At 51.5% G+C, this 18538-nt stretch overlaps 11 protein-coding genes across 11 annotated transcripts; 4 read left to right on the forward strand and 7 right to left on the reverse strand.

The window, feature by feature from the left end:
* Positions 1–292: 292 nt before the first annotated feature.
* On the reverse strand, positions 293–2230 carry PV08_00479 (uncharacterized protein; the record flags this gene model as incomplete). The annotated part of the gene is made up of 3 exons (XM_016374844.1): positions 293–1867; positions 1932–2067; positions 2130–2230. 3 exons carry the CDS (start codon positions 2228–2230, stop codon positions 293–295), a joined length of 1812 nt encoding a protein of 603 aa, XP_016240120.1.
* A 497-nt stretch (positions 2231–2727) lies between these two features.
* PV08_00480 (uncharacterized protein) lies at positions 2728–3528 on the reverse strand (the record flags this gene model as incomplete). Its single annotated transcript, XM_016374845.1, has 2 exons — positions 2728–3300; positions 3439–3528. 2 exons carry the CDS (start codon positions 3526–3528, stop codon positions 2728–2730), a joined length of 663 nt encoding a protein of 220 aa, XP_016240121.1.
* Positions 3529–4370: 842 nt separating this feature from the next.
* Positions 4371–4733, forward strand: PV08_00481 (uncharacterized protein; the record flags this gene model as incomplete). Its single annotated transcript, XM_016374846.1, has 3 exons — positions 4371–4433; positions 4505–4531; positions 4587–4733. The coding sequence occupies 3 exons, from the start codon at positions 4371–4373 to the stop codon at positions 4731–4733; spliced, it is 237 nt and encodes a 78-aa protein (XP_016240122.1).
* Positions 4734–6626: 1893 nt separating this feature from the next.
* PV08_00482 (uncharacterized protein) lies at positions 6627–7349 on the reverse strand (the record flags this gene model as incomplete). The annotated part of the gene is made up of 1 exon (XM_016374847.1): positions 6627–7349. The coding sequence occupies one exon, from the start codon at positions 7347–7349 to the stop codon at positions 6627–6629; it is 723 nt and encodes a 240-aa protein (XP_016240123.1).
* Positions 7350–7397: 48 nt separating this feature from the next.
* On the reverse strand, positions 7398–7922 carry PV08_00483 (uncharacterized protein; the record flags this gene model as incomplete). Its single annotated transcript, XM_016374848.1, has 1 exon — positions 7398–7922. The coding sequence occupies one exon, from the start codon at positions 7920–7922 to the stop codon at positions 7398–7400; it is 525 nt and encodes a 174-aa protein (XP_016240124.1).
* Positions 7923–8426: 504 nt separating this feature from the next.
* PV08_00484 (uncharacterized protein) lies at positions 8427–9501 on the forward strand (the record flags this gene model as incomplete). The annotated part of the gene is made up of 2 exons (XM_016374849.1): positions 8427–8462; positions 8515–9501. The coding sequence occupies 2 exons, from the start codon at positions 8427–8429 to the stop codon at positions 9499–9501; spliced, it is 1023 nt and encodes a 340-aa protein (XP_016240125.1).
* Positions 9502–9754: 253 nt separating this feature from the next.
* On the reverse strand, positions 9755–10014 carry PV08_00485 (uncharacterized protein; the record flags this gene model as incomplete). Its single annotated transcript, XM_016374850.1, has 2 exons — positions 9755–9883; positions 9967–10014. 2 exons carry the CDS (start codon positions 10012–10014, stop codon positions 9755–9757), a joined length of 177 nt encoding a protein of 58 aa, XP_016240126.1.
* A 436-nt stretch (positions 10015–10450) lies between these two features.
* Positions 10451–11315, forward strand: PV08_00486 (uncharacterized protein; the record flags this gene model as incomplete). Its single annotated transcript, XM_016374851.1, has 2 exons — positions 10451–11071; positions 11124–11315. 2 exons carry the CDS (start codon positions 10451–10453, stop codon positions 11313–11315), a joined length of 813 nt encoding a protein of 270 aa, XP_016240127.1.
* A 166-nt stretch (positions 11316–11481) lies between these two features.
* Positions 11482–13485, reverse strand: PV08_00487 (uncharacterized protein; the record flags this gene model as incomplete). The annotated part of the gene is made up of 1 exon (XM_016374852.1): positions 11482–13485. One exon carries the CDS (start codon positions 13483–13485, stop codon positions 11482–11484), a length of 2004 nt encoding a protein of 667 aa, XP_016240128.1.
* Positions 13486–14419: 934 nt separating this feature from the next.
* On the forward strand, positions 14420–15605 carry PV08_00488 (uncharacterized protein; the record flags this gene model as incomplete). The annotated part of the gene is made up of 3 exons (XM_016374853.1): positions 14420–14655; positions 14821–15472; positions 15531–15605. 3 exons carry the CDS (start codon positions 14420–14422, stop codon positions 15603–15605), a joined length of 963 nt encoding a protein of 320 aa, XP_016240129.1.
* A 398-nt stretch (positions 15606–16003) lies between these two features.
* Positions 16004–17317, reverse strand: PV08_00489 (uncharacterized protein; the record flags this gene model as incomplete). Its single annotated transcript, XM_016374854.1, has 2 exons — positions 16004–16388; positions 16437–17317. The coding sequence occupies 2 exons, from the start codon at positions 17315–17317 to the stop codon at positions 16004–16006; spliced, it is 1266 nt and encodes a 421-aa protein (XP_016240130.1).
* Between the last annotated feature and the right edge of the window lie 1221 nt (positions 17318–18538).

An 18538-nucleotide genomic window follows, 5' to 3' on the forward strand; every position in this document is an offset into this window, starting at 1 on the left:
GAACAAGTTCTGCCCGTGCTGTACAGGACACTTTGCTGCTGGACTCCGTACTGCGAAGCGCAGTCTGGAGTTGCATCCTGGTTTGTCCTCAAAAAAAGACTCAGGAGCTGGGGGGGAATTTGCTGATACGGCAGGTCCGCCGATCTTTACACGTGGGGAGACTCAGCCTCGTCGACGGTGATGAGGCGCGACGTGTCCAGGTCGGAGAGTATTGCCCTTAAGGCAGAGCATAAGCATACCGATTCTATGTAATGTATTCCATATATATCTCGTAAGAACATACACAGCGACTTTACTCATCCTGAACCAGAAAATTAAGCCAGAACTTGAGTCCTTCTACACCCTCCTCTCGACAGAGAGCACCTTTCTCCTCCGCCATCTCCAGTTCTTCCACCGCAACTCCCAGACTCCATCCGAACTTCGCAGCTGCTTGCTGAGCCGTCACACCGAATCCAAAAGTAGACCAGTCCCAGGCTGGGATGTGCTCTGGCTCAGGCACACGCAAAGACTCCAGCCAATCCTTCAATTGCTTGACGGTCTTTTCGTCGCTGGCATCTCTCCGTTGTACGGCCAAAAGACCACTCCTAAACCTGCGAATCTTAACCGGTAGTCCGAGCTTTTCCCACGCTTCCGCAGCCTTGTGAAAGTCAGACGGACTCACTAGCTCCACTCCATTCTGACTCCTGTTAAACATAGCCCAGAAGTCGACTAGGCTCATCGTGCCCCCTTGACTGCGAAGGATACCTCTCCGATCATCCGTAGCATACTCTGCGAGGTTTCGAGCCAATTCGGAGATGTACAAGGTATTCGAGCTGTCTCCGACTATATCTTTGGTGGTGACCATGCCCAGTGCAGCAGCCGAACGCGAGAGAAGAGGATCGGATAAGGACCCCGTCAAGCCCAAGCCTGATCCTGTTTCCGTTGCAAATTTCTCGGCGAGAGCAACAATGTCCTTAGCGGATGCCATCAAAGCTTCCAGATCTCCGAATGCATTACCCAGGACGGTCTCATTGTTTCGTCGAGTCTCCAGCCCTCGCTGTTCGAGACCAGCAATCCCCACAGCAGATGTACGCGGGCCTGGTAAGGATGCAGGGCTTGCATTATCAACAGGTGTCATCGGACGAGTTTCGGCACGGGGGATAGGTGGCGCGGATTGTAGCAACCACTTGCGCTGTATCATGGCGTTCTTAAGCCGATCATAAAATACTCGATCCCCACCGGTGCGGAATGAGAACTTCACAGAGAGTAATTCATGCTGTTCGTCCTCCAGAGTCAGTCCGGCGATCTCAGGTCCGGGGGATTCAGACCTGTTCGTCGATTCCGCAAAAGCTACACGCTGTATCGAAGATGGCACCGGAAGTGGAGAAGAGCAGAGCTCGCATATTCGCATACCAGGGTGATTGCGAAAGGTACACCGTGGACAAGGGACGTCGTCGGTTATGTTGCCATCATCGTGAGTGGTCGGTGAGGCAATGGCCTCGGCGCCATGTGAAGTGTTAATCCTACTCTCTGGGACCCGTTTTGCGTTTGCAGCGATGGCGGCCTTGAGAACTAAGGCAAATGGAGGTTTGATGCCACAAGCAAGGCAGGGCGGCAGTGGGAAAGCCTCAGTGGCAATAGTTGGATCGAAATTTGAGGGCACGGGGTTGGAAAATGAACAGATGGGACACACCCACGTGCCCACCACAAGAGGTTCGGCGGTCGTAGACATAGCTGGTGAGCGGAATGGACTCGTAGATCTGGATGTGGGCGAAGATGCCGATGCCAACCTCTGGAACTGTAGTGGCTTCGCGGCGGAATCGCCAAACCCGCGTTTCAATGGTTTTGGGAACAGCGTGACCTTGGCCGACGATTTGAGAAATCCGGCCTAAAGGACACAAGCTGAATGAGCCAGGAGTAAGGAGCTTGAGCAGAACAACACGTAGACTCACCTGGTACTCATATTTCTCAACTTCCTTGAGCTCGATAGCCCAAGAATTGTTTCGAGGGTCCGCATCATCGACGTAATACGCGCGGTGAGAAGTCAAATAGACATGCCCTTTCTGGCAGCTAGCGATTTTGTATTTCCTTTGGATCGGACAATTAGTTCATGACTCAAGACATCGCACGGGGAGGTGGATTGATCGAACCCTTCATAGAGCCCAACACCATCTTGAACCATCAGTAGAGTTTCATCATCGGCAAGCGTTGGGCGAGAGCCAGCAGTGAGATCTGGCCTTTTGAGGAACATCCGGCATTCGTCGCAGGCTCGGTATCATCTTCAACGTGACTCTCAATTTGCTCTGAGACTGCACGCCGGCATGCTCGATGTATCGAGGAAGGATGGTCGTGATTGTTTTAACACGGCCGCCCTGGGGAATCGGGAGCACGATGCATTGACCGATATCAACGAGCGCTGATTAGGGTTTAGGCAAGATTGCCGAGAAATATATACGGCGGAGCATTCGGGCCGCCTTTGTCTCGACTTTCACCGCAGCTGAAGTACGAGTACCCGCATATATATTCGACAACTCCGTAGTCGTTCTCTCTTTCCTTTCCGGGGCTTGTTCACCGCAGGTGCGGGACAGAATGAGAAGAATTGATCTCGATACATTTAATATCTGTTTTACTGTCACAGCAGGACTACTTCGCATATGGCTTTCCCCTCAAAGTACAACCGACCAAAGTGACGCGGCTCCTCTGACTCAAGCTTTTCATATATAATATGCTGCGCAAAACGAGGCTCGATTATTGCTTATGATCATTCCCTGCTCCTCGATCAGGGACGCCCGTCGCGTCCTTTGATCTCGGATATCCCGGGTCCTTCTTGACTTTATCACCTTCGGCCGCAAGTTCTTCGTCCCGCACGGGCTCAATCTTCGAGCCTTCGAGTGTGTCGTTGTGTCCAGCAAGTGGCCCGCGGGGGTGCCCGTCTGTCCCGAGCCTGCGGAACTCGACGTTTACATCACCGTGCAGACCACTTCCGCCCGTGGCGCCCCTAGCCTCAGGGCCGCTCCCCAGGATCTTTCGAGTGTGGCGCCCATCGTGTTCCAGTTCGTTGCTCGTCTCGCCTTGCATGGGCTTGCCTAGACCGGTGTGCACGTCCGCGGAGGTGGCCCCGGGCATCGTGCTCAGCGGGTCGGTGCGGACCTCTTCCTTGCCGTGGGACCGAAGCACGTCAGGGTTGTTGGCTTGTCCCGGGACTTCAGAGACTGGGTTCGGTTGATACGTTGATTCCTTGGGCGCGGTTCCCGGGGGAAGCGTCTTTGCAGAGAACTCTGGTGCGTTGTCGGCCGGGCTGACTTTTTGGCCAATTTGGTGCTAGCACAACGACGCAAGTGTCAGTGGCTGCACAAAAAGAAAGGTGTTGTTGAATCTGGAGGATTAAGAGGGTAGAGACAGAGGGCGGGAGAGGACATGGCGGAGGCAAGGGCAAATGCAGGCGTCAGTTGAACGTACACCTTTCTTTTCCATTGGTTCATCACGAGGCCTAGAGGGATGGAATTCGCCTTGTGCGTTGGTCATGGAGTCTGCATTTCTGGCGGCCATGGTGTACTACTCGTACGAGAGATGTGTCGTGTGAAGTCCAAGTGCTGTTTTGTTTGTGGAGAGAGTTTGTGTTGTTTTATCGCGTTTCTCTTGATGATTTGTGTTATGAGAACGTCTTCGAGTACTTATTTGTTTTTTTACAGACAACGAGCAGTAAAAGTGGACGGTAGGTATGGTCACGGAATCGACTTTTAAAAAATGATCCTCTCAGATCGTAAGGCAAGGTATGCAGGTACCAGCATCTACTCATAGTGATGTCATGTCTAGGCGACTGGAGACGAGGTGAGATCATGTTCGTCGTCTGGGACGAGTTATACGATACTGATTGCTCGGTGGTATCGATCGACAGGATCCTTGACCGGCGTGGGAAGAGAAGAGTGAAAGGGGGGCGAGGTATGTGACGGCACGGATTACGGGTTCCCAGCCAATTACGCATCTGCATTTGCGGAGCCTTGTCTCCTGTACACACCACCTGCGAGTACGAGTACCCAAGGGACGAGTACCTTTGACCAAGAGGTATTAACAGCCGCAATTCGTACGAGGAGTGGAAATGCCGATGCTCATACCACCATCTGTGAAAGTCCATCTTCTCCCCCCCCATGACATCAACGGCACAAATCACATTTCGGTAGCATCGCATAGGTATTATACAATGCAAGGTGCGCCAGTAGCTCGTCAACGTCCATCACTTCTTCTCAGTCCTAGCAATCCCACCGTGCCCGTCACTTTGCTGTGTACCTTATTCTTGACTCTTTGTCTTCATACCTACCTACCAAGGTACATCCCTCACGAGCGCTGCGACTACCGAGAGAAAACGGTAAGAAATCCACATCCCGGCCCAAATGTCCGAAGTCAAGTCCAAAGGCGGAGCCACCATCGACAAAGGTGACACTGTCAGCACACCAGTACGTGGAGCGTATAGAGAGACCTTCCGAATCCTTGTTGAACACGTGAAAGGCTGACAGATAACGCACAGTATCGAGGAGGAAAACACGAAGGACAGGTGAAGATATCTCTGTTACTCAATCAACATCCACCCACGTAGCTAACTATTCCAGGTCGAGCAAATCATCACAGACGACCATGAAGCCCATAATACAGGGGCCAAAGGAACGAACCATGCACCCGCTGTCGTCTTCACCGATCAAAACAACAAGAAAGTCGCTCATAAGCCTGGTACATTGACGGACTTGGACAAGGAGTGATGAGACCAATTTCACAGACCAACATCAGTAGCCTGAAATGCATCCTTCATATCAAACACAACGTGCAATCTGGATTCCTTTATCATCGCCGTTGAAAATGAAGCAAAGCCAGATCCCGTTTTCTGACAGTTGTCGATCTAGTCAGCCCAATAGTCAACCACTCTTCACGTAGGATTCGGTGGGATTCAAGCTGTGAGGTGCGCAAATCCGGATACCTAGGATCGTTGCGGACGAAGCTGTATTGGATTTCTCTGGTAATAAGCATCCACTGCGGCCAACATCTCAGCCATCTCGAAGGTCGGTTCATTCACTGTGTATTTGACAAGGTACAATTTTTGCCAGCAAATATATTGAAGCCAGTCCCAGCCCAAGCTTTGCCGATACTCTGAAAGGTAGGCCCGTGGAATGCGACTTATATCCGTAGTCCTCCGCCACACCTCCTCCAGATGTAGTTCCAGATCGTACAAGGAGCCAACTCAAGCCACATTATCGTAGTCTTTGAGCATGTACCAGGGATATTGGCGTAGACTTAAAGGATATGCGGCACATTGAAGTCTGCAAATCCGGAGAGCGAAAGTCAGGCGGCGTTTGATGTCGAATATTGTAATCCAGCTCCTAATTGGATTACTTGTGAAAGGTACTGGAAGGACATCTTCCATCAACACCCTACAGTACCATAGAGCGGGCATCAAGGAAGGGTCTCTCGAGTATAACGATGTTAGCCTCCAAATGATACCCCCGTACATCCTTATGTGTTTATGCTGCGTGTCCTGGTCGATTTATTGTCAATAGGGCCGAGCCTGCCGTTTTGGTCGTGGTAGGCACAGCCCTCATCTCTTCTTGAGAGATGGCCTCTCAGAAAACTGCAAAAGCTGACGATGCATGACCGAAACTGCGGAGCGAGCACAAGAGCTTCAGGACAATGGTGCAGCGCCCGAACCCGGAGGTGCCTCAGTCTAGGAAGTATACCACGCAAAGCGATACACATCCCTGCACTGTGCGTCCCTCCAATGTCCATCTCAACGCTCGTACGGCTCGGTGGAAGTGCTCTGAGCAAGTCCGAAAACACGGCACCAGGAAGGTTTGGTTCCCCTTTCCAGTCACACAGCGCGTATTCTCCCTTAATGACCATAGAGAAGCAGACTAGATTGCGCATCCCCAGCCAAATCAGTTGTCTCAAACATATTAGGCGGCTGATCATGTCTTGTATGGGTTGCTTGCTTATGTGGGCCTCGTTCGGGATGGTACCCAAGCGTGGCCCATGTTCTCCGGTCTAGATCAGGGGAGAGCTTCAAGCAATCATGCCATCCTGCCTGTCCTGGAACTGTGAGGGCGACGCTTAAGGTTTGAGTTGCTTCCAAGTGATTTGGCCTGCCGTAAGCCAAACGTCGAGCAAACAATTACCTCAGACGTTTTCCATCTGGAGCGAGATTCTTCATCAGGAGCGGTTCTCTAAGTTGCTTCTAACCCGAACAGACACCCAAAGCGGGAAGAAAATCATGTGTAGAAGCCGAATATCAAAGCTGAGAGAGTATTTCTCGAATAATATCGTCGTTGAGTGACATATCGAAGGCTTCCTTTTTGTAATTGATAAGTTGCTGATAGACGAAGGGACGGCTGAAAGGATACATCAGACCTGAAAGATTGTTGTAGGGTAAGAATGCGTGTGATGTGTGCCTGAAGAAGGAGCAAGCAAAGGCGTTGTGGCGACGGTGGCAGGAACTTAGTAGCTGCTCCAAGGAAGTCAAGCATCTCCTAAACAGTGAATGAAAATGTGCAAGAGCGAAGATGCCAGACACTCAACAACCATTTATTCTCGGTATCAACAACGCGAACCATTCTTCATGTGACATGGGTAGATGCTTCAACAGTATCATCATACCACGCCGCGACCTACTTGAGAACCGCAAGTAGAAATCCGTCGTAATTTTTTGATCCCACGGTCTGAAGCACCACCGCGTCGACCCTGTCATCCTTGCCAACCGCCTCGATTAACTGCCGTGCGCCTATAACACGCGAGTCCTCTCGTATCGCTTGCTCGTCAATGATACGGCCGCTTCTAACCACATTGTCCACGTAGACACATGTTTTGGGTCTGATCATTTGCAAAGCTGACTCGTAATATGCCAAGTTGTTCTCCTTGTCTGCGTCGATGAAGACAAAGTCAAACGGTTCACGTCTGCCACTTTTCACGTCTTCCACCAGCTGAGGTAGAATATCGGTGCCTTTGCCTAGCAGCACATCAACCTGGTCGTCGAAGCCGGCATGTGCGATATTCTCTTCCGCGACATTTTTGTGATGTGGATCAACCTCGACCGAAGTGACCTTTCCATTCTTGCCAGCTCCAATTGCCAGCCAAATGGTAGAGTACCCTCCTAAAGTGCCGACCTCCAAGATATTCTTCGCTCCTGTAAGTTGGACTTGTAAGGACAGGTACTTCCCTTGGGAGGGGTCGACCGCTATGTCTGGGAGACCCTTCTCCAGCGAATTCCTGTAGGCATACTCCAGAACGCCATGGTGTTTGTTACGTGTAGGATTAAACAAATGAGTCGAGGTGTAGTCTTCGACTGCTGTCCATCGAGGGTCTGTTTCGTGTATTGCTGACCTTGGCGCCATTGTTGGAGCGAGTCGTATTCTACAAGCCGGATACTGCGAGGTCTGGGATTATTGATTTGATCCAGCCAGTCTCGCTTCTGCCTCTGTTTTTCTAAGCTTTAAGATGGTTGAGATGTCCTTGTGCAAAGGGGTCGCGAGGACGGTTGCGATGGTGTAGTCTCCGTCGTGACTGATACTTAATCGCGCAATCTGTTCGGTGAATTTGCCGCGGAACGACGTATTCGGATCTGGGTTTGTGTCGCAGATGATGTTTACGCTGCCTCCGATCTCGGTCTCGACCCTCAAGTCGCGAAAGCCTAACAACGTAGCGTCCCAAGCTTTCTTTGCGGCCTCTTTGGCTGCCCATCGTCCAGCGATCCAGCACGCAATCTGTCGTCGGTTTGACTCATCCAGAGATTCCAACTGTGTCCATAATGGATAACGACGGCTAAGATCGTCCAGCTCCTTTGCATGAAGAAACCGTGCCGTTAGTTTACCCAAGCGTTTACCATCAGGCTTGAGCGGACAGAGAATACGGTTGGTCGCGATGATGTCGATCCCAATACGCAGAGCGGCTGGGAACGGAACTCTCATCTGTAACCGGGGTGGACAGATCGGCGGGAGAGGTTGATACTTGTCGAGAAATCACTCATACGCGTAATCCGAAATACAGAATAACATTCAAGTCCACGGCAAATTGGGAGACAGGATTCGACAAGTACATAGATACATAGATACATACAAGTAGGTAGTAATTTAGGGCGAGCTCGGCTTGCGCTATAAAGTGAATGCGTGACAGTAGCAGCACCAGGTACGGGGCGAAGTCGATGACACCAGCAACAACCACAGACCAACTTCTACTTCCCTACACGAGTTTCTCTGGCGACAGCGAAGATGCGCTCGACTATCCCTGCGCCAGAACGGAGTAATCAAGAGGCACAGGTTCCTCTGGATATACGGCACTTAGCAATCCGCTGAACTCCGCAGTGAGGGGATGTCGCTGGCAGCCACGAGCAAGATAATACAACTGGTACCAGTCGTCGAGTCGAGTTCGATCACAAATCGCCGTTCGCCATCTATCAAGAGACACTCTGCACAATGAAGCACGTCAAATGTTCAGGCAGCCCCTTCGAGGTGAGTTTTGACCCTTCAGACGACCGGAGAACGCCTCTCACGACCTATCTAGATTGGCCGGCAACACGGGAATAGCGCCAAAACCGAGGTCCATGGAAGTATCGCTTTCTACGAGGCGTTTTTCAAGGAGCGCACCAAGCTGTCATGGCCTCAGGTTCGCGATGTTGCCAGAGCATTTGTCCCTTTCCTCGAGATGTCGTACCCGGACTACCTAGAGGAAATGAAAGGTGTGGCATCAGGGGCCGCTGTCGATCTTGAGTCGATTATCGCACTGAACGTTCGTACTGAAATCGCATATGGCATGCTGAGTGACGGATGCACTGCATTTGCCTGGAAGACCTCGGATGAGAGTTTCATTGGCCAGAATTGGGACTGGCGTATCGAACAAACGCCAAATATCATTTGTCTGAGCATTGAGCAACCCCCCAAGCCGACGATAAAGATGATGACCGAGGGTGGTCTTATAGGCAAGATTGGCTTGAACTCGGCCGGTGTTGGAGTCACTTTGAACGCGATCGTAGCGCTGGGCGTGTCATACAACAAACTTCCTGTGCATCTGGCTCTGCGGAGAGTGTTAGACAGTACTTCCCGACAAGAAGCAGAAACCGCTCTGCAGCAAGCAGGTGTTGCGGCCGCGAGTCATATCACAATTGCAGATGCAGCCACAGGCGCCTGTGGTCTTGAATGCTCTGCGCTCGATATTGTCGAAATGCCCATGGACCCCAGGGGGATCTGCACCCATTCGAACCATTTTGTCAAAGAACACAAGGTGCAAGGCTCGTCTTTCTTGCCTGACTCACCTTTCCGCCTGAGCCGCATCCAGGAACTGTTGAGTGGCATTGAAAAGCCAACGATGCACAATTTCACCGAGATGTTCAAGGACGAGAAGAACTACCCGGCCGCAATTTGTCGAGCCGTGAGCGAGAAGAGCACCATACAGACTTTGTTCTCAATCGTTATGGACCTGAAACAAAGGACTGCAAAAGTCAAGATGGGTCGACCGACCGAGGGCGGAGAAGTCTTTGAACTGAGACTGTGACGGCTAAATCTGGCTATTTTTTTTCCATAGTAATGTACGGGCGTTCCGTTTGTCAAGAAGTGCCGAAGTGATCACTTTTTCATCCTTCTAGGTTATATACAAGTCCCAACTTGAGGATTCCATCTCCTTCCGGGTAGCTGCAAACCATCGTTCGTCTAGTGTGCCTCCTTCTTGTTTTCTTGCTCGACTTGTTGCAGAAACTCTCTGCGAAAAGGTTAGGATACCAAAGGGGTGCTCGGCGGTGGTCGGATTCCTACTGAATGAACTTCTCCTCGTCCTTGCTTGAAGCGTTGATCGGGGGTGTAGGTGACTTCTTGGAACCGCCGCCTCGTGTCAGCAGATATGGGATACCGAAAGTCGCACTAAGCGTGGCAATGGCCAGCTACGAATTGTCAGCATATATACCCAACGCCCGATGTACATGGGGCAGAGAAGAGTTGTTGAGATTTGCTAGGACGGACGCACCCAGTGTGATCCGACCTGCCGGCCGGCAACGTTGTACATAGCAACCATCTTGACGACTGGGTGAAGGAGGAGGTGGGTGTGGGAAAGACGATGGATGTGTTGTCGTTGTTCAGGAAGTATTTCTCTTCAGCATGCTTGCGACTTTCGCTCGCGGCAGTTTCGAGCTTAAGGAGCTGCACGTGACAACATATACGGTCAAGCATATAATCCGGCACTGACTCCAGCTACGGCGGACTACGAGTTATTCCTGGGTCACTCTCCGCCCCTTCGTCATAGTGAGTGTCGTTCCCCGACCGAGGCTAGTGGGCTCCCCGGTTTATGCTTTGCTGGATGTTGGAACCAGGCATATCCAGCCTCGAACTATTTTCTCTTGCTGTGCCTTGTCTGCCTGCACCGCCTCTCCTTCAGCACTCGACAGGTAGCAGATGTAAGTACCTGACAACCTCTTCTCCAGCTCTCCCACCTCCTGAAGCGTACCTGAACCATGGCGGAGCGCAATACTTCCAGCGACAAGGAAGCTCCGCGTGCTCCGAACACAGCCTTCCCACGAGAAAAGCTACCCAAAGACCTACAGAAGATCGTCGACAGGCAAGATGACTGGATGGACAATATCTACGAGGGTGCGGCGCCCGACACGACCGACACAAATATGCGGTACGCCGCGTACGCCAACCGTTTGCGAACCATCATGCTCAGTGCTCATCGCTACGTCGCATACACGTCCGACATAGGCGAGTCATTCCGCCCCGTCGCACATCCGTGGCTCGTCCGAGGTGCGTACGGTGTGTCATGGGCATATGTCCTGGGCGATGTCGCCAATGAAGGATGGCGGGCATACAAGAGGAATCAAAAGTTGTTATATCCAGACGGTGACGAGTATCGGGACGCGACCCAGACTCCACCTGAGGCACAAGCACTCGCAAAGCAGCCGGTACATATCCCTGCCATCGAGGACTATCGGAGTGTCATGGCACAACGAGCCGTCTTCCAGAGTCTTGCATCTATGGGTCTTCCAGCCTTCACAATCCATAGTGTTGTCAAGTACTCCGGCAAAGCCTTGAAGAACGCAAAGAATCCAACAATACGGACGTGGGGTCCCATCGGGGTAAGTAAAGGGCCCTGAAGCAGTACTGTCCTGCGACTGACCTGTGTTCCAGCTTGGCCTTGCATGCGTTCCTGCGCTTCCTTACTTGTTCGACAAACCTGTTGAGGAGGCCGTAGAGTGGACCTTTTACCAAGCATTCCGGGCCATTGGTGGAGAGAAGGCGGTAGGAGATAGACATTCTGTCGGCCGGCAAGATGCTCGCAAGGCCGAAGCTAAACTTTTGAAGGAGAAGAAAGAATTGTAACGATTTCATGGGTGAAATTCAAGTGTTAGTTTATCATGTTCCATTAGCCCGCCACTCAACACGAGGGAGTTATTGTACATAGACAGCCCGCTTATCAAAAAGTCTCGCACAAAGAAGAAGTCTTGTGATCCTCTCATATTCTCATTCTCCTTTCAAATCACTCACTTCACATGATGCCCGGTGCAACGCCCATCAAGTTGCGACCACGTCCTCGGCCCTGTCCACCGCGTGCCCGGTAGTTGCGTCCAAACGCAGCGGGTTGTCTTCCGCGGCCCGCACTGCGACGGTCGAGCCCTGGGAAGCCATAACCCGGGTGTCCGCTGCCAGGAAAAAAGCTGCGTACTCGCCCACGTCCGCGTTGGGAGCCTTCTCGCATAGCCTTAGCATCAGTCTGGCTGGCTCCTGGAATCGAGTAACCCTTTCTCATGCTTTCTGCCACGCATTTCCGGAGAAAATCGGTCAATTCTGCCTTGGAGGGAAGATTCTCGATGCCCATGACAGCCAAGAAGTCGTCAAAATTGTCGACATCCTGGATCTTTTTGACTTGAGCAGCAAGACGTGCTGCAGCACCGAACGGTGGGGCGCCATACGAATCAAAGAGCTCTTCGCGCATTTGAACGAGAGTCTTCCGACCGGGTCCGCTGCCACGATTTACGGTCAGACGAAACAGATTGATGAACATGAGTAGACGGTATGATGTCTTGGAAGCTTCAAATGTCTTTGTGAGTCGATATTCGCACACTTCGTCAGGCTCCATGTACACAAGGTCTACCATACCGGCGCCGTTTCGCCTATCGAGCATCCAAACAACATTGCGAGTGACGGCCTCGCGAATGATGGCGATTCGGAGATGCTGAGTGAGGTCCACATCCGCAATGAGAGATGCAACCAGAAGATGTCCCAGATTGGGACAGTTGGTTTTCGAGGTGGAGCCCTTTTTGAAGTTTTCGAGCGTGCGGTTTGCGACTTGGACAACGGAATCGTAAGTTGTGGCCAAGCACAAAAGCAGGTGGAATATGTGAAAGTACGACTCGATGGCCTTCTCTGAAGCATGTTTCAGTGTGCTCTTAATGTCTTGCTCCTCGAGGACGCGTTGCGGGACTCTTTGATGGAAGCTGTGGCTGCATTTCCTAGGCTGTGTAGCTTGGCTCAGCCTTACTACAATGTCGTTCAGGAAGTTGTAGACAATATCGGATCCTGTCAACTGTCCGAGTTCTGCTGCGCTGGCAATATTACCAAGACAACCACTGATGCGGTCCTTGACTCGAGCATAATGGCTTCGCGATAGAGGGAGAGGTAGCCAGCATCGGAACGGTGCTCCGTGGACAGATTTCCGGACGCGATGGCTTTTATAGGCAGTGTCAGAGAGAAGATCAAATTCGCTCGCAATCATCCTTTTCCTGCCCGCTGTGAAAATAGCACCCACGCCGATCCCCAGTGTTGTTTCCCGGAAGGATTTCTTGAGAACGAAGCATTGCAGTTCTCGGTTGCGAAGGATATTGAACTTTGTTACAACACCCTGAGGGCCACCAACCCTGTTCCACGCACGAGCAAATTTGGAAAGATCCTCAGACTCCAATTTGTCACAGACGAGGGCCAAGATTTCGTCCGGTAGGCGTGTTAAAGGCTGTTTAGTGGGTGCAGCATCGCTTTCGAAGGCCGCGTCACAGAAGATGATAACTGGGTCGATAGCCGTTTCGACCGTGGAGTCTGCCAACAGCGTCCGTTCCTGAGATCCGACAGCCCCAAACTGACAGAGGTGACAGTGATACTGTGGACGAGTATTGTCAAGTTGCTTGTACGTTCGCAGATCGACCTTCCTGCCCGATGTCTGCTCGATGTGGTCGCTATTGAAGAAGCTCAATATCTGTATGGCGATACCCTGGAGAGTGTACGCCGGTGTATAGCCCTCCTGTGTGTTGAGGATGCTAGCACAGATATAACTGCCAAATACGTTGGGGTGTTGAATTGGAGTGTCGCAGGCAACAGTTGGTGGGTGGAGGGGGAAGTCGTGCGGAATGCGCACCGTTAGGTGGATGGGCCTCTTTGCTTCTGGGGTGAGAATAAGACAGGCACTGTGGATGTCCGTCCGCGGAATGAACGTGATGAAAGGGTAAGGCTTTGACTGAAATTCTGCAATGTCACGTAGTAGGCGCTGATGGAGGGCCATATTGCCATTCACTTCAAGGGTGAGGATGCCGTTGAAGTATCCAAACCTGTTGATTTCTTAGAAGAACAAGGTTTCCGAGTGGCTGTTGAAAGCAAAGGCTCCTAGATCAATGGAAGTGTCCCTCACAGCCGACGCTGCGGCTTTCTGGATAAAGTGAAGCAATGGGGCGAGTGTTATATACCATGATGCCAGGCTGCCAGCGACCAGAAGAATGAGTCACCCCGACTCAGGAGTTCGATCCTCAAGCTCAAGCAAATGAAGCATCGACATATGGTGGCTCATGTTTATTTGTGGGAAAGGGGGGGGGGTGTGGCCGACAACGTGGAAGGCTGAGGGGACGGCTGCGGCCACAACCTCAACTCTGTCAACTTACCTCTCTTGTTGCGTCATGATAAACTTTTGTGATGTTCGTTTGGATACGCTTTGGAGCCTGTTCAGGTTCACCGTGGTCCACGCAGGCCCTCTGCATGACCTGGCAGTCGTTGAACCTGATGTGTTCAGGAACGCAGTCGGCGTTCTTGACTATCACAGCTTTGGAGACCATAGTGGTCACCGTGTATGTATACCCCATAGATTTGGCTAGTAGTCCAAGGAGAACGTAGTCAGTAGTCTGGACTGGTGAGAATGCGTCTTACCAATGGGCAAAGGCGCAAAGGATAAAAAGCGACGTCGTGAACTGTTGCACATTCGTTCCCTCCGGTGGATAAATGTCGGCCCGACGTCGGACTCGGAGCAATCATTCTCAAGCGACTCATCAATCTCACTAGGTATACAAGTTGCGATTCCAAGGCACAGATATTTCAGTTGAACATCTCACGGGCTTCAAGTAGTCTCAATTGGGCCGCTGTCGACAGGGCCACTTATTTTCCATCTTCTGAACCTCGACGACCTCCGGGAGTACTTCAATGTACTGCTCGCGTGAGATCCTGCCTCGATGCCTGCCGTCGAGCCTGGACGAGAGAACGAGACGCCAACGGACTCGAGAACCTCCCTGAGGCATGCTTTACAGCCTCCTCAAATACCTAGGCCGGCCGTCCATCAACATTCCTTACAACCAGACGCTGTCTCGGACTGGAACACCGCGAACTTAGGCTTAAGAGTGGGTGCGGATCTCGCATCTGCCGCAGGTGCATCAAGCTTGATAGCACCTGTGATATGTGTAATAGACCGGTATGTACACGCAAGAGCTGGCAGAAATGCATGGCTGCCAAGCTGCCTCAACAAAGACGTGCTGTTGTATGCTTGGAAACATGAAAACTGTCTACATTATCCTGCACAAGTTGGCATCTACTCCTCTTTACGCCAACACTGATTAACATCACCACCCGCATCTAGATCAATAGTGGAAAAAGCTGCCAAAGGAGAAGCGTTCTCGTCCTGTCTTCGACGCTCCTTTCGACCGGTCTACACGCAACCACACAAGTTTCTCTTTTCTAAGCCGTTCCTCCTCATATTCGGTCTGTACTTTTTCACCTACTCGACCGCGAATACCGTTGACACACTCACCTCGACTTTCTCTTCGAAACCAGCTTCGACGGTTTCATCTGGACCGGCCAAATTCCTCGCCACCTCGTCCGTGAACATGAGTTGGTGCGTGTACAAGGACTCGCGATTTGTCCGCATGTTTGGTGGCCCGTCATCATCTCCGGCAGCGGCGGTGCCCCGGCTCTCGTATGCCCTGTTCGCCGTACGAGATAGTTTGACGATATTCGCCTCGTTCAATCTTCCTCCCATCATTGCTCCGCAGCTTGCCAACCTGCCCTTGAGCGTCAGATCTCGGTTCTCCCAGATTCTCAGCACGGAATCAGGGCGGGCTACCACTGCGCAATTTTTGGCCCCGGCGGCGATCCAACTCGTTTCCACGCCGGTCCATCTCCTCGGATTGGATTTGTACAACAGACAAGGACGGTTGGGGTTGGTTGATCGGTATTCTCGAGTGCTCCGGGATTGGAGCGTAAGCGCCTTCGCAAGGATGGGAAGAATCATCGTAAGTCCAGCAGTCATCTCAGTGTCTGATGCCTGTGCACAACTAATGTATGCCTCAGCCTGCCTTTGGTGTCGGTGGTGTTGTCAATGCAAACGTGCGTAAAGATTTAATGTCCACAATCGACGCCTCTTGAGCTTTGTATAATCAGATTGCATATAGATATTAGAGGTTGGGTTTTCGCAAACAGCAATTCATTCAGGATCTATCAAGATCCGACAGGTCAGGCATGGCCTGGTTGACTCAAATACTATTGGCTCTATTGGTTGTAGTAACGAGTACGGCATTGGGTACTTGGGTACCTCATTCTCAAAAGAGTCACTCAGATGAAACAGACTTGCGCCAGAAAGCACTCCCAATTTGAAGGTGCCACCCCTTGTATAGGACATGGCTAATAGATTTCATGAGTTCCGAGAGGTTTACTCTGCCTTGTGCGGACGAAAGGCATGATCAGCGAGAAACAAGTCTTGCTCCGAGATATGCAGACCTGGGGATCTTCTTTCTCAAAGCAATATTCTAGTGACCCGGACAATTTCACTTCAAGACTCTAAAGATGGCGAGTGCCTTCACCGCCACGTTGGCCATCAGAGCAACCGAGGCTAGCACGACAAAAATCTGTCCGATTTCCATCCAGCTGTTGAGGGTCATTTCGGTTTCGATGTATCCTTCCTTCGAGATGCCTTTGGTGGTGTCCGCGGAATCGGAATCGGCAGGGAATCGACCAGTGTCATACCACTGTTCGAGGAGCTCGTCCTTTTCCCGCCACCGATCCATCAACCAGGCTTCGAACTCTTTGGCGTCAGAGAGGGGAATAGAAGACACGGCAAATCGACGCCAATGCATGTTGACACACTTTGGCGGGCGTCCTTGGAGGTATGTCGAGCGGATTGTGAAAAACTCTGGGGCAAAGCCTCCTTTCCTATAGCAGTGTCAGCCAAGGTCCACGACAAACTAAATGAATACATACGGGGTTCCCTCGTATGCAATGGTACAATCGTAGACCCAGTCGACTGTACCTTGCAATTGTTGAAGACAGAAGAATAGACCTGTACTTCGGGGAAGGAGGAGGTGTTTCATGTCAGGGATGCCTTGCTTCTCGGCCCATTCGAGGCTTTTCCTCTTCGTGTTTCTTGCAAGATTGGTTCCCTCTGGGAATATCAGCAACCACATTGGGTCGAGACCTGAGGAGCCGGACATGGGACCGCCGTGACGCGTCTTCAACTTCTCTAGTCGATGCTGTAGACGGGGCTTGTCCTGGATCCATTTACGTGCCATGAAGATAAACCCGTAGAACATCATCCCGGGGCCTAGCACAGGGACATATTTGAGAGATTCCTTCAAAATGATGAAGATATGGCCATGCATCCGACTGGTATAGGCTATCCACCAGAGATACAGCCATTCGGTGTAGACTTGGTGATTGGCGATGTAAACGAGTCTTTCTGGGAAAGACGTTTCCAGTCTGCCGGACTTGTTCTTGGAGAACTGTCCCCGTAGGTCTTTGTCCCAACTCACTCTGACTTTGGTGGATGCAAACCATCTCGTCCCAGCAATGCCCATCACCCCGAAAGACTGCTTGGTCAAGGCCATGTATGCATAGTAATAGTCTTTGTTCCACCAATAGAGTGGCGCACCCAGGAATTGAGTCACGTTGATTGAGACGCAGCCGCAGTTGAACCACGTCAAGAGGAGAAGAGCACGAAGTATCTGGCTGAGAGTGCCGTACTTGACTTCCCCGGCTGGATGTGGTTCTTCTTTCGGAGCCACCGCACCACCGTCTGCGGTGTCTTTGGGTCCTGTCGTGACCGCTGAGCGCACCGTCCGGCTCCGGAGAGTGTCTTCTGTCATGTTTGCCTGATTGAGGTTCGATGGTCTGAAGGATGCGGTCTTTACGCCTGGAGATATGCACGAGGGAGCGTTAGCACTGAGGGGAGCGATAACACAGTAGAGCAGGCTGTCTTGGAGCCATCGACCTAGAGATGAAGAAACGCTACAACGCAGAGGAGGACAGGAGAAGAACGGTCCGCAATGGGGGATGCATAGAGAGGTCGCGCAAGGCGTGCTTTATCAGGAAGATGGTCACGATCTCATAGTGCTGCGCTCGGACGCAGGCACCTGCATACAACTCATGATCGCTGACAGCAGACGGAGTTAGCAGCTAATAACAAGGGCAGCCTATGAGGGGAGCCTATTAGGGGAGCCTATTAGGGGAGGGGCTGCTGCCATGGAGCCCCTGCACCTATAAGCTTCCAAGGGCTCATTAGGCTCGCTACTGTAGGCTGGTGGCTTTACCTCGAACGCCTATTGTAGCTCCACGGGGCCGGATCTATGGCGAGCCGGACAGCCTCACCAGCCTCACCAGTCAGCCGGAATTCCCGGCCTCGACAACATCCCTCGACGTGTTCTCTTCCCAGAGACCCTGGTTCACACGAAAATTAGGCTGTCCTCTCAGCACTAATCAATTCGTCAGACCCTGGAGAATTCAGTTACTTGGATAGGTACTACACAAGGACAGTTGCAATCATCTTTACTCGAGGCTAACAGGAGAGCAAGGCATGTGTATGCTTAGTCAGCCAGACACCACACCTCGGTGCCACGTGACTATCAAAATGCGAGTTGTTCTGATGCGGTGCAGCGATCATCGTTCTTCTCACAGATCCCTTTCTTCATCAAGACTACGCAAAACAGTTAGAATGCTAGATACTCTAGAATCTTTTTTACAGCAAGCGTTGCAGTCATATTCAAAAGCATTATCCGACTAGCAGATATTTCAGCATCTAGCTTGAAAGTCGTTTCTTTGCTCATACACTATCAAACATACAATCCCTTATGGCGACGACATTATCTATCCACCCGATGTTGCTATTGTCACTATCCATCAGAAGAGTTCCAGGGCCTCAAAGGTTAAATCCCTTATCACGAGCCATAGGTGTTGATGACATCGCGAAGAACCACTCTTGCCGATTTGCTCCAAAGGGCAGCAGGGCCTTTTGTTCGACAAGAAGGAATTCAGCTCCAAGATCGATAGATATTCTTCCCCCTCGCAGGAATTTTCGTCTGAGAGAAACT

The sequence above is a fragment of the Exophiala spinifera genome (genome assembly GCF_000836115.1).
Source record: "Exophiala spinifera strain CBS 89968 unplaced genomic scaffold supercont1.1, whole genome shotgun sequence".
NCBI lineage: Eukaryota > Fungi > Ascomycota > Eurotiomycetes > Chaetothyriales > Herpotrichiellaceae > Exophiala > Exophiala spinifera.